General features: G+C 49.3%; 1 protein-coding gene across 1 annotated transcript in view; it reads left to right on the top strand.

The window, feature by feature from the left end:
• The first annotated feature begins 232 nt into the window (after positions 1–232).
• Positions 233–17,546, top strand: part of RPL18 (ribosomal protein L18) — a 28,056-nt gene continuing 10,742 nt past the window's right edge. Inside the window, exons 1-4 of the mRNA XM_069742288.1 lie at positions 233–383; positions 5,832–5,918; positions 5,995–6,102; positions 6,896–6,994. Of these exons, the coding sequence (XP_069598389.1) occupies positions 381–383; positions 5,832–5,918; positions 5,995–6,102; positions 6,896–6,994 (297 nt within the window). The 5' untranslated portion in view covers positions 233–380. The remainder of the gene's footprint in view (positions 384–5,831; positions 5,919–5,994; positions 6,103–6,895; positions 6,995–17,546) is intronic.

Below are 17,546 nucleotides of genomic sequence, written 5' to 3'. Positions count from 1 at the left end.
ACTACGTGGCTGGTGGATCAGCTGCTCTGATCTACTGTCCTCAGCAGTGAGCTGTACAGCGGGGGATGTCGGAGGTCCTCGCTCCAGCTGCTCCGATCTACTGTCCTCAGCACTGAGCCGGCATCGGAGCGCTATGGTGAGAGCCTGAAAACATCATCTCCGACACAGACGTCATCAGAGCGCGACCTCCACTGAGATGACTGAGTGACTACTTCCCTTCTCCGTACAAGCTGTAGTCCTCCGACCATAGAGACGAGGAGAAAGACCTGCCGCTCTGTTGGCTCACAACTTCCTGCCGCCGCGATCTCCCATAAGCCTCCGCGGTTTTCGCTCCTCCTTCCTTTCCTCCCCGAGAAGCCGCTGGTGCTACAGCCGCCATAATGGTGAGAAGCCTGGTTTGGTCGTTAATCCGCCTCCATCCCGTTGTTTGCAGCTGTTTTTTCCCGGTGTTGCGGCGCCGTGAGCCTCCTCTTATCAGCGGGTGTCGGCCGAGACCAATATCGAGCGAGAGGCCGAGTCTGACCTTAGAGTGATACGGGTTAGGTGGCGGCTGCTCCCCGAGCAGTGAGGCTGACGTGTGGCCGCTCTCCCGCCTGTGCTCCGGGCAGTGAGGCCGCTCTCCCAGGGTTTGTGGCTGCTGTGCTCCGGGCAGTGAGGCCGCTCTCCCAGGGTTTGTGGCTGCTGTGCTCCGGGCAGTGAGGCCGCTCTCCCAGGGTTTGTGGCTGCTGTGCTCCGGGCAGTGAGGCCGCTCTCCCAGGGTTTGTGGCTGCTGTGCTCCGGGCAGTGGGGCCGCTCTCCCAGGGTTTGTGGCTGCTGTGCTCCGGGCAGTGGGGCCGCTCTCCCAGGGTTTGTGGCTGCTGTGCTCCGGGCAGTGGGGCCGCTCTCCCAGGGTTTGTGGCTGCTGTGCTCCGGGCAGTGGGGCCGCTCTCCCAGGGTTTGTGGCTGCTGTGCTCCGGGCAGTGGGGCCGCTCTCCCAGGGTTTGTGGCTGCTGTGCTCCGGGCAGTGGGGCCGCTCTCCCAGGGTTTGTGGCTGCTGTGCTCCGGGCAGTGGGGCCGCTCTCCCAGGGTTTGTGGCTGCTGTGCTCCGGGCAGTGGGGCCGCTCTCCCAGGGTTTGTGGCTGCTGTGCTCCGGGCAGTGGGGCCGCTCTCCCAGGGTTTGTGGCTGCTGTGCTCCGGGCAGTGAGGCCGCTCTCCCAGGGTTTGTGGCTGCTGTGCTCCGGGCAGTGGGGCCGCTCTCCCAGGGTTTGTGGCTGCTGTGCTCCGGGCAGTGAGGCCGCTCTCCCAGGGTTTGTGGCTGCTGTGCTCCGGGCAGTGGGGCCGCTCTCCCAGGGTTTGTGGCTGCTGTGCTCCGGGCAGTGGGGCCGCTCTCCCAGGGTTTGTGGCTGCTGTGCTCCGGGCAGTGTGGCCGCTCTCCCAGGGTTTGTGGCTGCTGTGCTCCGGGCAGTGTGGCCGCTCTCCCAGGGTTTGTGGCTGCTGTGCTCCGGGCAGTGTGGCCGCTCTCCCAGGGTTTGTGGCTGCTGTGCTCCGGGCAGTGGGGCCGCTCTCCCAGGGTTTGTGGCTGCTGTGCTCCGGGCAGTGGGGCCGCTCTCCCAGGGTTTGCGGCTGCTGTGCTCCGGGCAGTGAGGCCGCTCTCCCAGGGTTTGTGGCTGCTGTGCTCCGGGCAGTGAGGCCGCTCTCCCAGGGTTTGTGGCTGCTGTGCTCCGGGCAGTGAGGCCGCTCTCCCAGGGTTTGTGGCTGCTGTGCTCCGGGCAGTGAGGCCGCTCTCCCAGGGTTTGTGGCTGCTGTGCTCCGGGCAGTGTGGCTGCTCTCCCAGGGTTTGTGGCTGCTGTGCTCCGGGCAGTGGGGCCGCTCTCCCAGGGTTTGTGGCTGCTGTGCTCCGGGCAGTGAGGCCGCTCTCCCAGGGTTTGTGGCTGCTGTGCTCCGGGCAGTGTGGCCGCTCTCCCAGGGTTTGTGGCTGCTGTGCTCCGGGCAGTGAGGCCGCTCTCCCAGGGTTTGTGGCTGCTGTGCTCCGGGCAGTGGGGCCGCTCTCCCAGGGTTTGTGGCTGCTGTGCTCCGGGCAGTGGGGCCGCTCTCCCAGGGTTTGTGGCTGCTGTGCTCCGGGCAGTGGGGCCGCTCTCCCAGGGTTTGTGGCTGCTGTGCTCCGGGCAGTGGGGCCGCTCTCCCAGGGTTTGTGGCTGCTGTGCTCCGGGCAGTGAGGCCGCTCTCCCAGGGTTTGTGGCTGCTGTGCTCCGGGCAGTGAGGCCGCTCTCCCAGGGTTTGTGGCTGCTGTGCTCCGGGCAGTGGGGCCGCTCTCCCAGGGTTTGTGGCTGCTGTGCTCCGGGCAGTGGGGCCGCTCTCCCAGGGTTTGTGGCTGATGTGCTCCGGGCAGTGAGGCCGCTCTCCCAGGGTTTGCGGCTGCTGTGCTCCGGGCAGTGGGGCCGCTCTCCCAGGGTTTGTGGCTGCTGTGCTCCGGGCAGTGAGGCCGCTCTCCCAGGGTTTGCGGCTGCTGTGCTCCGGGCAGTGGGGCCGCTCTCCCAGGGTTTGTGGCTGCTGTGCTCCGGGCAGTGGGGCCGCTCTCCCAGGGTTTGTGGCTGCTGTGCTCCGGGCAGTGGGGCCGCTCTCCCAGGGTTTGTGGCTGCTGTGCTCCGGGCAGTGAGGCCGCTCTCCCAGGGTTTGTGGCTGCTGTGCTCCGGGCAGTGTGGCCGCTCTCCCAGGGTTTGTGGCTGCTGTGCTCCGGGCAGTGGGGCCGCTCTCCCAGGGTTTGTGGCTGCTGTGCTTCGGGCAGTGGGGCCGAGGCGGATAGAGCTGCCCCTGTCCCCGCCGCACATGAAGCCTCGGCTGTGCTGCAGCGGAGGGAGGACGCTCCGTCCCAGTAGTGGCAGAGCGGAGGCAGTCCTGTGCCTATCACCATGCGCCTTACACGGGGCTGCAGGTGGAGCATGACTGTTTCCTCAGTGTGCGGACCTGGAGCGTCTCCACTCAGTGATGATCTTTCATGCTGCCATATTGGTCCTCTCCATAGTGCGTATAGGGGTTAGGAAGCGTCTCCGTTTGTCGGGCCATGATTGGGGCTACAGTAAGGGGACACTATACCTATGGCCTAGGATTGGGGGTAAGGGGACGATATACCTACGGCCTAGAATTGGGGGTAAGGGGACGATATACCTACGGCCTAGAATTGGGGGTAAGGGGACGATATACCTACGGCCTAGGATTGGGGGTAAGGGGACGATATACCTACGGCCTAGGATTTGGGGTAAGGGGACACTATACTTATGGCCTAGGACTTGGGGTAAGGGGACACTATACTTATGGCCTAGGATTTGGGGTAAGGGGACGCTATACTTATGGCCTAGGATTTGGGGTAAGGGGACACTATACTTATGGCCTAGGATTGGGGGTAAGGGACACTATACTTATGGCCTAGGATTTGGGGTAAGGGGACACTATACTTATGGCCTAGGATTGGGGGTAAGGGGACACTATACCTATGGCCTAGGATTGGGGGTAAGGGGACGATATACCTACGGCCTAGAATTGGGGGTAAGGGGACGATATACCTACGGCCTAGAATTGGGGGTAAGGGGACGATATACCTACGGCCTAGGATTGGGGGTAAGGGGACGATATACCTACGGCCTAGGATTTGGGGTAAGGGGACACTATACTTATGGCCTAGGATTTGGGGTAAGGGGACGCTATACTTATGGCCTAGGATTTGGGGTAAGGGGACGCTATACTTATGGCCTAGGATTTGGGGTAAGGGGACGCTATACTTATGGCCTAGGATTGGGGGTAAGGGGACACTATACTTATGGCCTAGGATTGGGGGTAAGGGGACGATATACCTACGGCCTAGGATTGGGGGTAAGGGGACGATATACCTACGGCCTAGGATTTGGGGTAAGGGGACGATATACCTACGGCCTAGGATTTGGGGTAAGGGGACACTATACTTATGGCCTAGGATTTGGGGTAAGGGGACACTATACTTATGGCCTAGGATTTGGGGTAAGGGGACACTATACTTATGGCCTAGGATTTGGGGTAAGGGGACACTACCCTACGGCCTAGGATTTGGGGTAAGGGGACGATATACCTATGGCTTAGGTCTGGGGCTACAGTAAGGGGACACTATACCTATGGTTTAGGATTGGGGGTAAGGGGACACTATACCTATGGTCAAGGGCTCCAGTAAGGGGACGCTATACCTATGGCCTAGGATTGGGGGTAAGGGGACACTATACCTATGGTCTGGGGCTAAGGGGACGATATACCTAAGGCCTAGGTCTGGGGTTACAGTAAGGGTAAGCTATACCCAGGGCTGTGGAGTCAATAAGTCAAACCTCCGAGTCCTCAATTTCCATGACTCCTACTCTGACTTAACCAAAATGGGCTCAGGCTCCACAGCCCTGGACATACCTATGGCCTAGAATTGGGGGTATCTATGGCCTAAGGGTACAGTAAGGGGGACGCTATATCTACAGCCTAGATCTGGGGGTACAGTAAGGAGACAATATACCTATGGCCTAGGGGGGTACAGAGGGGCTGGGTGGCTCGGTGGTTAGCACTGCAGCGCTGGAGTCCAGAGTTCAAATCCCACCAAGGACAACATCTGCAAAGAGTTTGTTCTCTCCGTGTTTGCGTGGGTTTAATAATAATAATCTTTATTTTTATATAGCGCTAACATATTCCGCAGCGCTTTACAGTTTTTGCACACATTATCATCACTGTCCCCGATTGGGCTCACAATCTAGAATTCCTATCAGTATGTCTTTGGAATGTGGGAGGAAACCGGAGTGCCCGGAGGAAACCCACGCAAACACGGAGAGAACATACAAACTCTTTGCAGATGTTGTCCTGGGTGGGATTAGAACCCAGGACCCCAGCGCTGCAAGGCTGTAGTGCTAACCACTGCGCCACCGTGCTGCCCCGTTTCCTCCGGGTACTCTGGTTTCCTCCCACATTTCAAAGACATACTGATAGGGAATCTAGATTGTGGGCCCCAACGGGGACAGTGATGATAATGTGTTAGCGCTATAAAGAAATAAAGATTATTATTATGCCTAGGTGTGGGGTAAAGTAAGGGGATGCTATACCTATGGCCTAGTATTGTACAGGAGCTGTGCGCTGTCCCCCTTGCCTCTCGGTTGTGGCTCCCTCACATCGGCCGGAGCGCTCCGTTATTACTCAGTTGGAATGAGAAATAAGTTCAGGGTTTCAGAAGTTATAAATAGTTTCCCCTTTTTAACTATTACTACCTCTCAGGGTCAGTAAAATAACAAGCTGAGTTTTGTTCGCCCTCCCTGGGCCCATGAGGTTTCTGCTGCTCCTCCAATCTTTGTTGATTAGCTGCAGCACTAGGGATGTGAAATCACCACTGCAGCTGATCATCTGCTGGTGTAGATGGCATAATTAAATTTTCTTAGTGACTGGCTGCAGCTGATGATATGACGTTCCCACTTCAGCCAATCATCAGATGGGGGCAATAGTGGGGACTCGAGGATTGTAAGTAAATCTGTTTTTTTGTATCACTTTTTTTATTTTTAAGCTGAGCAATGGAGCAGACACTTATTATTCACATAACCCCTGTAATATATTGAGGCCGGGTTCCCGTGTATCATTTGTTTGGCCACATTTTGCCCAAGTCGTACACACCTAGCATCTGCTCCCTTACACCACTGGAGGACACAGCAAGCAACATTTTGGTCCTCAGTTCTGAGGTCAGCGCCCTCTGGCCTATTACTACAGTGCCAGAATGGCAGAACAATGGCCGGCCACATTGAGAGGTGAGGCCTCACTGTCCACTAGACTTGCTTGACATAATCTTATTCTTTTCCTTTGTTACACAGGGTATAGATATCCGCCACAACAAGGACCGCAAGGTGCGGCGTAAGGAGCCCAAAAGCGAGGATATCTACCTGAGGCTTTTGGTTAAGGTCAGTACTGAGTGAGTTGTGGCCGTGGCCCATACCTCTCTCTGCAGAATGACATGGCTTTCTTTTAATTTTTCAGCTGTACCGTTTCTTGGCTCGTCGTACCAACTCCAGCTTTAACAGAGTGGTCCTGAGGCGTCTGTTCATGAGCCGTACCAACAGGCCACCCCTCTCTCTGTCACGCCTGGTAAGTACATGGTGGCTCCATCAGATACCAGTGCTTGTTTCCCCTCTTATGGCAGCTCAGTGTGGTGTGGGTGTTCATGTAGGGTCGGGGCTTCCTGCATAAGTTGCTGTTGATGGGCTTGTAGTCACTGGGCAGCACCTGTCACACCTCCACAGGTGATAACTTGTACAGTGGGGTCCAACCGCTGCTACCTGCAATCAGTAGAAGGGGACACCTTTATTGTTGTTGCACAATGGAGCCTCATGTCACACGTTTGACCACTGCTCCATACATTCCCTGAGGGGCTGCCTATTGCTGTGCCTGGCTCATTCTGGCAGCCCTGTAGAAACACGCACTGCTGCTCCATCATATATTGGGTAGAATAGTGCCCTGTCCTGATGGGTTCACCTCCCAGTGGTTAGGACCCCCATGATCAGCATGATGGCTTCTATTCTTATGATGGGTGATAACTTGTTTTCCATGGATAACCCTTAAAGCACCAACATGAAAGGTCTGGTTCTCGTTGCCTTCCTGTTCTCTCACTGCCCAGGTTCCTTGTTTCTTTACTTTAGTCTGGTGTAAAATGACACGTCCATAGTGACTGCTTCCACTGACTGCAGTGATCACTTGCAGCCCCTGGCATGATTCTGCTGTCGATAGTGATCATGCACGATGAAAACAAACACTGGAGTGGTGCTTTAAGGAAAATAACCTGTTTGTATAAACCAGTTCTAGCTGCAGTGTAATCTGAGGACAGACTGAGGATTGAGCTACTCTTATATCTCAACCATTAATGAATTCTATTTCCTTACAGATTCGCAAAATGAAGCTCGCTGGACGTGATGGCAAAACTGCCGTGGTGGTCGGGAGCATCACTGACGATGTCAGGATTCAGAATATCCCCAAACTGAAGGTGCAGCATTATTTCTGTACTTGTATGGTCTGCTGTCTGACAGGTTACAGCGTGGTCAGTTTACCAGTCTAATAACTCCAAATCTTCTGGAGAATTCCAGCTGGAGCTGCAGATGGACATTGGCGTCCTCCTGTGGTGCTGCCCAGACTGGCAGTGACAATAGCTCTGTAGCTTGTGTTTGGGAGTGCAGACCTACTGGCATCTTTACAGGAGTTACAGGCCCGCAGGTCTGCTCACACGGAGATAGAGGTGCAGGCTGGATGAGATCAACCTGTTTATAGAGCTGCTAAGTACAATTCACTTTAATTCTAGCTCGCACTGCTCTTAGAATTAACCCCCTAAAGACCAAGGGTATTTCCGTGTTTGCGTTTTAGTTTTTCGCTCCCCTTCTTTCCAGAGCCATAACTTTTTTTTTTTTTTCCGTCAATATGGCCAAGTGAGGGCTTGTATTTTTTTTTAAGGATGAGTTGTACTTCTGCACACCACCATTGGTTTTACCATGTCGTGTACTCAAAAACAGGAAAAAATTCCAAGTGCGGTGGAATTGCAAAAAAAAAAGTACAATCCCACATTGTTTTTTTTTGTTTGACTTTTTTACAATGTTCACTAAATGCTAAAACTGGCCTGCCATTATTATTCTTCAGGTCATTACGAGTTCATAGACACCAAACATGTCTAGGTTCTTTTTTTTATCTAAGTGGTGAAAATAAAAAATCCAAACTTTGTTAAAAAAAAAAAAAGTCCCATTTCCTGACCCCCCCCCCCCCCCTTTCCATAGTGTCTCCATTTTTCGGAATCTCAGGTTGGGTGAGGGCTTATTTTTTGAGTGCCGGGCTGACATTTTTAATATAATTTTGGTGCACATACGATCTTTTGATCGCCCCTTATGTCGCGGGGACCAACAAAAACTTAATTCTGGCGTTACTTTTTTTTCTCACTACGACGTTTAATGATCAGGTTAATCCTTTATTTGATAGATCGGGCTATTCTGAACGTGGCGATACCAAATATGTTGGTTTGATTTTTATTTTTAAAAACTTTTTTTTAACTTTTGGCATGTTTCAATAGTCTTTATGGGAGACTAGAAGCTTCCGCAACCCGATTGACTCTGCTACATACAGGCGATGATCAGATCACCTTTATGTAGTAGAATTACACACTTGCTTTGAGCGCCAACCCCCAAGCGGCGCTTATAACAATCCGGCAGTGACAACCATAGAGGTCTTCAGGAGACCACTGGTTGTCATGCTGACCCAGCAGCGACACGCGGTCATGTGACACGGGCGTCGATGGGAGGAGGTAATGATGCACTTTCTGCTCGTGCATGTTAAATGTCGCTGTCAGTTTGACAGCGGAATTTAACATGTTAACAGCCACGGGTGGATCACGATTCTACCTGCGGCTGTTAGGGGCACATGTCAGCTGATCAGATCAGCTGTTGTCAGAAAAGGTGCGGGCACAGCGCTGGAGCTTGCACTAAACGGAGGGGGGTGTTTAATGACTGACTATGTCTGTCATTGGACATTAAGGGCTCAACATCCCTTCCTTCCCCACTAACCTTGAGTGATTGCTTCCCGATGTGTACCACGTTGGATGGGGGTATGGTGAAAGCTCAGGAACTGAACTCTGATTTCTACGAATATCCCCTTAACCCTTTTCTGACGTTGGGCGTAATAGTACGCCGATGCCGTACTCCCCATTTGGTGCGGGCTCTGGCGCTGAGCCTGCACCTTTTCTGAGCACATGACAGCTGATCTTTACAGCTGACATGTGCCAGCAACAGCCTTGGCTGGAATCACAATCTCTTGACAGCGGCATTCAACTGACTCTTTGGGTCAGCATGACAACCAGAGGTCTCCAGCAGACCGCTATGATTTTCATTGCCAGATTGCTGAGTGCCGCCCCATGGTTGGTGCTCATAGCAAGTGAGCATTTCTGCTACACACTGTCGATATGATCATTGCCTGTGTGTTGCAGAGCTGATAGGACAACTGCAGCTTCTAGTCTGCCATGGAGACAATTGAAGAATGCAAAAAGTAAAAAAAAAAAAAAAATATATAAAAGTTCAAATCTCATTTAAATAAAAAAAAAAAATCAAGTCTAGACATATTTGATTTGGTATCGCTGCTTTCAGAATCGCCCTATCAATATAAAAAAATAACCCGATTGCTAAACGGTGTAACGAGAGAAGTCAGAACTGCGTTTTTTGTGGGGTGGGGGGTGTTTTGCCGCAACATTGCAATAAAATGCAATAACAGGCGATCAAAAGATTGAATCTGCATCAAAATGGTATCAATAAAACCGTCAGCTCGGCACGCAAACATTGAGCCGTTACCCAGCCCCAGATCATGAAAAATGAAGATGCTACAGGTCTCGGAAAATGGTGCAATTTTTCAACCAAATTGTGGATTTTTTCTTTACCACTTAAATAAAAAGAACCTTTAGGCCATGTTCACACAGTGCGTTTTTTACTGCGGAACCGCAGCGGTATTGCCGCTGCGGTTCCGCAGCAGTTTTCCATGCAGGGTACATAACAATGTAACCCTATGGAAAACAGTCACTGCTGTGCACATGGTCCGTAATTTCGTTTAAAAAGCCGCGCAGAATAGCTGCGGCAAAAAAGGAGCATGTCACTTCTTTTTCCTGCACCCATAGACCTCCATTGTGAGGTCAAAATCGCAGTAAAACCCGCAGATCAAAAATATATCTGCGGGTTTTACTGCGATTTGATGTGCAGAACCGCTGCAGCAGGAAGTGCGGGGGAGCGGGCGGAAGTGCGTGGGCGGAGTGTGGCTGCCCCCCCGTGCTCCGATGGCCCCCCCCCCCGTGCTCCGATGCCCCCCCCCCCCCCCAGTGCTCCGATGCCCCCCCCCCCCGTGCCCTAATCTCCCCCCCTTATACTTACCCGGCGTCCCGGTGTCCGTCCGGCCGTCTTCTCCCTGGGCGCTGCCATCTTGCAAAATGGCGGGCGCATGCGCAGTGCGCCCGCCGAATCTGCCGGCCGGCAGATTCGCTCCAAAGTGCATTTTGATCACTGAGATATAACCCCCCCACTTTGTCACCCCCATTGGTAGGGACAATACAAAAATTAAGAATTTTTTTTTTTTTTTTTTTTTTTCACTAAGGTTAGAATAGGGGTAGGGTTAGGGTTAGGGGTAGGGTTAGGGTATTTTCAGCCATTTTAGCCCTAAAAAGCTTCCTAGGAAACACACAGTCTCTGCATAGAAAACTGCATAAAAAAAGGATAAAAAAACGCATCAAAAAAGGACAAAAAAAGGACCTGCGTTTTCTGCCAAGAGCTGCAGTTTTTTAAAAAAACTGTCCTGAAAAAAAAAGGATGGAAATCCTGAACGTGTGAACATACCCTTACATGTTTGGTGCCTATGAACTCGTAATGACCTGGAGAATCATAATGGCAGGTCAGTTTTAACATGTAGTGAACATGGTAAAACAAACAAACAAAAAAAAAAGATTTTTCTCTTAGGCTATGTGCGCACGTTGCGGAAAGGTGTGCCAATTTTTCCGCACTGATTTTGGTAAATCAGCAGGAAATCCACACTGCGGAATTACTGCAGTTTTTGTGCGGATTCCACCTGCGGTTTTACACCTGCGGATTCCTATTATGGAGTAGGTGTAAACCTCTGCGGAATCTGCACAAAGAATTGACATGCTGCAGAATAAACAGTGTTTCCGTGCGGTTTTTTTCCGCAGCATGTGCACTGCAGGTTTTGTTCTCCATAGGTTTAAATGGTACTGTTAGCTCATGGAAAACAGCTGCGATTCTGCAGCGGCAAAATCCGCAACATGTGCACATAGCCTTAAACCTCTGAGATTTAAAAAAAAAACCAAAACATAGGACTGCCATAATTGCACTTGTGGTTGTGTTTTTTTTGTTTTGTTTTGTTTTTTTTTACAATTTTCCAGTACTTTGTATGGTAAAGTGAATGTTGTAATTTAAAATTACAACAAATCTTACAAAAAAAATTCAGACTTTTGAGAGGAGGGAAAACAAAAGCAAAAAAAATAAAAAAAACTGTTCACTGGTGGGAAGGAAGCTGTAGCCCTTCAGCCCTAGGCCGGGTTCAGAGCGCCGTATGTCATAATCCATATATTGGACACTGGTTTCACAAACAGGATTTACAGCCTTGTTGCCAAAACGGTACAGAGCCAGTTTCATTTCCTCCATTTTTTGCTATCGGTGAATGCAGCTGGTCTGCTCTAATCCTTTAACAACCCAGGAATTTAGTATTTTGAATTTGTCTTTTTCCTCCCCTCTTATTTTTTTCTGTCTGTAGCCATATGAAGGCTTATTGTTTGCAGGACCAGTTGTAGTTTTGAATGCATCATTCATTTTGCCATATATTGTACTAAAAAACATGAAAAAAATCCACGTGCTCTCAGAAATTGCAGGGGGAAATGCAATTACCATTATTTTCTTGTGCTTTTATTTTTTTTGTGTTCATTGTGACCTGGCAGTGATACTTCAGGCCAGTACGATAATGGCGATGACAAACTTCTCCATTTATATTTTAGTAAACTTCTAAAAATTGCAGGGAAAGTTGCTTTTTGAGACTTGGAACTTTTTCTTAATTTTTAAGTCCATGGAGCTGGGAGGGTGCTTTTTTGTGCCCTCAACTGACCTTTTTATTGATACCATGTTTGAGTTACATATGACATTTTGATAGCTTTTTGTAGTATTTTAAAGAGGGAAGTAATTCTGGTGGTTCAATCTTCTGGCATTTAGAGAGGTTGTCCACCTTTTTTTTTTTTTTTTACCGTATATACTCGAGTGTAAGCCGAACCCCCGCCCCCCCTAATTTTGCACAAAAAAACTGGGAAAACTTAATGACTCGAGTATAAGCCTAGGGTGGAAAATGCAGCAGCTACCTGTAAATTTCAAAAATAAAAAGATACCAATAAAAGTAAAATTGAGACAGCAGTAGGTTGTGTTTTTGAATATCCATATTGAATCAGGAGCCCCATATAATGCTCCATACAGTTCATGATGGGCCCCATATAATGCTCCATATTAAAATATGCCCCATATAATGCTGCACAAAGGTTATTAATGGCCCGATAAGATGCTCCATAGACACATTTGCCCCATATAATGCTGCACAAATGTTGATTATGGCCCCATAAGATGCACCATAGAGATATTTGACCCATGTGCTGTTGCTGTGATTAAAAAAAAAGACGACACTAAACTCTGCAGGGTAATCAATACAGAGGAGGACAATGTTACCGTATATACTCGAGTATAAGCCGACCCGAGTATAAGCCGACCCCCCTAATTTTGCCACAAAAAAACTGGGAAAACTTATTGACTCGAGTATAAGCCTAGGGTGGAAATGCAGCATTTACCGGTGAATTTCAAAAATAAAAATAGATCATTATTTCCCCATAGCTGTGCCATATAGTGCTCTGCACCGTTCATATTTCCCCATAGGTGTGAACCATATAGTGCTCTGCACCGTTCATTATGCCCCCTAGCTGTGCCATATACGGTGCTCTGCACCGTTCACTGTGCCCCATAGCTGTGCTGTGCCATATACGGTGCTCTGCACCGTTCACTGTGCCCCATACATAGCTGTGCTGTGCCATATACGGTGCTCTGCACCGTTCACTGTGCCCCATACATAGCTGTGCTGTGCCATATACGGTGCTCTGCACCGTTCATTATGCCCCCTAGCTGTGCCATATACGGTGCTCTGCACCGTTCACTGTGCCCCATAGCTGTGCCATATACGGTGCTCTGCACCGTTCACTGTGCCCCATAGCTGTGCTGTGCCATATACGGTGCTCTGCACCGTTCACTGTGCCCCATACATAGCTGTGCTGTGCCATATACGGTGCTCTGCACCGTTCACTGTGCCCTATAGCTGTGCTGTGCCATATACGGTGCTCTGCACCGTTCACTGTGCCCCATAGCTGTGCTGTGCCATATACGGTGCTCTGCACCGTTCACTGTGCCCCCCCTAGCTGTGCCATATACGGTGCTCTGCACCGTTCACTGTGCCCCATAGCTGTGCTGTGCCATATACGGTGCTCTGCACCGTTCACTGTGCCCCCCCTAGCTGTGCCATATACGGTGCTCTGCACCGTTCACTGTGCCCCATAGCTGTGCTGTGCCATATACGGTGCTCTGCACCGTTCACTGTGCCCCATAGATGTTCCACATAAATTTGTGCCGCCGCTGCCGCAATAAAGAAAAAAAAACACATACTCACCTCCCTTGATTGCAGCTCCCGGCGTCTCGTTCCGGCGCCTCCATCTTCCCGGCGTCTCTGCTCTGACTGATCAGGCAGAGGGCGCCGCGCACACTGTATGCGTCATCGCGCCCTCTGACCTGATCAGTCAGAGAGCAGAGACGCCGGGAAGATGGAGGCGCCGGCCGGGAAGATGGATCGGCGCCCGGCGCTGGAACGAGGACAGGTGAATATAACATACTCACCTAGTCCTGGCGATCCTCGCGCTGTCCCCTCCTGTCTTCGGTGCCGCAGCTTCTTTCTCTATCAGCGGTCACCGGCACCGCTGATTAGAGAAATGAATAGGCGGCTCCGCCCCTATGGGAGGTGGAGCCGCTTATTCATTTCTGTAATGAGCGGTCCCACGTGACCGCTGAAGAGAGGAAGAAGCTGCAGCACAGAAGACGGGGAGGAAGGCAGGGACAGCGCGAGGATCGCTGGGACTAGGTAAGTATACCTCAGCGCCCTCACCCCCTCACCCGCCGACCCCACCGCTACCGTGACTCGAGTATAAGCCGAGGGGGGCACTTTCAGCCCAAAAATTTGGGCTGAAAATCTCGGCTTATACTCGAGTATATACGGTATATTACAGGATGATTTATGTAAACTAGAAGCTTGTGCTGATAAATGGTAAATGAGCTTTAATGGGGATAAATGTAAGGTCATGCACTTGGGTAGAAGTAATAAGATGTATAACTACAGTTAGGTCCATATATATTTGGACAGACATTTTTCTCATTTTGGTTATAGACATTACCACAATGAATTTTAAACAAAACAATTCAGATGCCGTTGAAGTTCAGACTTTCAGCTTTCATTTGAGGGTATCCACATTAAAATTGGATGAAGGGTTTAGGAGTTTCAGCTCCTTAACATGTGCCACCCTGTTCTTAAAGGGACCAAAAGTAATTGGACAGATTCAATAGTTTTAACCCCTCTGTGACCTTAGACGTACTATCCCGTCGAGGTGCCCTGGGCTTATCTGACCCTGGACGGGATAGTACGTCATAGCCGATCGGCCGCGCTCACGGGGGGAGCGCGGCCGGGTGTCAGCTGCTTATCGCAGCTGACATCCGGCACTATGTGCCAGGAGCGGTCACGGACCGCCCCCGGCACATTAACCCCTGGCACACCGCGATCAAAGATGATCGCGATGTGCCGGCGGTGCAGGGAAGCACCGCGCAGGGAGGGGGCTCCCTGCGGGCTTCCCTGAGCCCCCCGCAGCAACGCGATGTGATCGCGTTGCTGCGAGGGTCTCCTCACCTCCCTCGAGCCCCGGATCCAAGATGGCCGCGGATCCGGGTCCTGCAGGGAGGGAGGTGGCTTCACAGAGCCTGCTTAGAGCAGGCACTGTGAAGCCTGCAGCGCTGCATGTCAGATCAGTGATCTGACAGAGTGCTGTGCAAACTGTCAGATCACTGATCTGTGATGTCCCCCCCTGGGACAAAGTAAAAAAGTAAAAAAAAATTTTTCCAAATGTGTAAAAAAAATAAAAAAAAATATTCCAAAATAATGAAAAAAAAAAAAAAAAATATTATTCCCATAAATACATTTCTTCATCTAAATAAAAAAAAAAAACCAATAAAAGTACACATATTTAGTATCGCCGCGTCCGTAACGACCCGACCTATAAAACTGTCCCACTAGTTAACCCCTTCAGTAAACACCGTAAGAAAAAAAAAAAAAAAACGAGGCAAAAAACAACGCTTTATTATCATACCGCCGAACAAAAAGTGGAATAACACGCGATCAAAAGGACAGATATAAATAACCATGGTACCGCTGAAAGCGTCATATTGTCCCGCAAAAAAAGAGCCGCCATACAGCATCATCAGCAAAAAAATAAAAAAGTTATAGTCCTGAGAATAAAGCGATGCAAAAATAATTATTTTTTCTGTAAAATAGTTTTTATCGTATAAAAGCACCAAACCATAAAAAAATGATATAAATGAGGTATCGCTGTAATCGTACTGACCCGAAGAATAAAACTGATTTATCAATTTTACCAAACGCGGAACGGTATAAACGCCTCCCCCAATAGAAATTCATGAATAGCTGGCTTTTGGTCATTCTTCCTCACAAAAATCGGAATAAAAAGCGATAAAAAAATGTCACGTGCCCAAAAATGTTTTCAATAAAAACGTCAACTCGTCCCGCAAAAAACAAGACCTCACATGACTCTGTGGACCAAAATATGGAAAAATTATAGCTCTCAAAATGTGGTATTGCAAAAAATATTTTTTGCAATAAAAAGGGTCTTTCAGTGTGTGACGGCTGCCAATCATAAAAATCCGCTAAAAAACTCGCTATAAAAGTAAATCAAACCCCCCTTCATCACCCCCTTAGTTAGGGAAAAATAAAAAAAAATGTATTTATTTCCATTTTCCCATTAGGGTTAGGGCTAGGGTTAGGGTTAGGGCTAGGGTTAGGGTTAGGGTTGGGGCTACAGTTAGGGTTGGGGCTAAAGTTAGGGTTAGGGTTTAGATTACATTTACAGTTGGGAATAGGGTTGGGATTAGGGTTAGGGGTGTGTCAGGGTTAGAGGTGTGGTTAGGGTTACCGTTGGAATTAGGGTTAGGGGTGTGTTTAGATTAGGGTTTCAGTTATAATTGGGGGGTTTCCACTGTTTCGGCACATCAGGGGCTCTCCAAACACGACATGGCGTCCGATCTCAATTCCAGCCAATTCTGCGTTGAAAAAGAAAAACAGTGCTCCTTCCCTTCCGAGCTCTCCTGTGTGCCCAAACAGGGGTTTACCCCAACATATGGGGTATCGGCGTACTCAGGACAAATTGGACAACAACTTTTGTGGACCAATTTCTCCTGTTACCCTTGGGAAAATACAAAACTGGGGGCTAAAAAATAATTTTTGTGGGAAAACAAAAAGATTTTTTATTTTCACGGCTCTGCGTTATAAACTGTAGTGAAACACTTGGGGGTTCAAAGTTCTCACAACACATCTAGATAAGTTCATTGAGGGGTCTAGTTTCCAATATGGTGTCACTTGTGGGGGGTTTCTACTGTTTAGGTACATTAGGGGCTCTGCAAACGCAATGTGACGCCTGCAGACCATTCCATCTAAGTCTGCATTCCAAATGGCGCTCCTTCCCTTCCGAACCCTCCCATGCGCCCAAACGGTGGTTCCCCCCCACATATGGGGTATCAGCGTACTCAGGACAAATTGGACAACAACTTTTGGGGTCCAATTTCTCCTGTTACCCTAGGGAAAAAACAAAACTGGGGGCTAAAAAATAATTTTTGTGGGAAAAAAATTTTGTTTTATTTTTATGGCTCTGCATTATAAACTTCTGTGAAGCCCTTGGTGGGTCAAAGTGCTCACCACACATCCAGATAAGTTCCTTAGGGGGTCTACTTTCCAAAATGGTGTCACTTGTGGGGGGTTTCAATGTTTAGGCACATCAGTGGCTCTCCAAACGCAACATGGCGTCCCATCTCAATTCCTGTCAATTTTGCATTGAAAAGTCAAACGGCGCTCCTTCCCTTCCGAGCTCTCCCATGCGCCCAAACAGTGGTTTACTGCCACATATGGGGTATCAGCGTACTCAGGACAAATTGGACAACAACTTTTGAGGTCCAATTTCTTCTCTTACCCTTGGAAAAATAAAAAATTGGGGGCAAAAATATAATTTTTGTGAAAAAATATGATTTTTTATTTTTACGGTTCTGCATTATAAACTTCTGTGAAGCACTTGGTGGGTCAAAGTGCTCACCACACATCTAGATAAGTTCCTTAGGGGGTCTACTTTCCAAAATGGTGTCACTTGTGGGGGGTTTCAATGTTTAGGCACATCAGTGGCTCTCCAAACGCAACATGGCGTCCCATCTCAATTCCTGTCAATTTTGCATTGAAAAGTCAAATAGCGCTCCTTCCCTTCCGAGCTCTCCCATGCGCCCAAACAGTGGTTTACTGCCACATATGGGGTATCAGCGTACTCAGGACAAATTGGACAACAACTTTTTGGGTCCAATTTCTCCTGTTACCCTTGGTAAAATAAAACAAATTGGAGCTGAAGTAAATTTTTTGTGTAAAAAAGTTAAATGTTCATTTTTATTTAAACATTCCAAAAATTCCTATTAAACACCTGAAGGGTTAATAAACTTCTTGAATGTGGTTTTGAGCACCTTGAGGGGTGCAGTTTTTAGAATGGTGTCACACTTGGGCATTTTCTATCATATAGACCCCTCAAAATGACTTCAAATGAGACGTGGTCCCTAAAAAAAAATGGTGTTGTAAAAATGAGAAATTGCTGGTCAACTTTTAACCCTTATAACTCCCTAACAAAA

The sequence above is a fragment of the Ranitomeya imitator genome, chromosome 10 (assembly GCF_032444005.1).
Source record: "Ranitomeya imitator isolate aRanImi1 chromosome 10, aRanImi1.pri, whole genome shotgun sequence".
NCBI lineage: Eukaryota > Metazoa > Chordata > Amphibia > Anura > Dendrobatidae > Ranitomeya > Ranitomeya imitator.
Note: the sequence above shows the minus strand (reverse complement) of the source record. Positions and strands in the feature narration are given on the sequence as shown.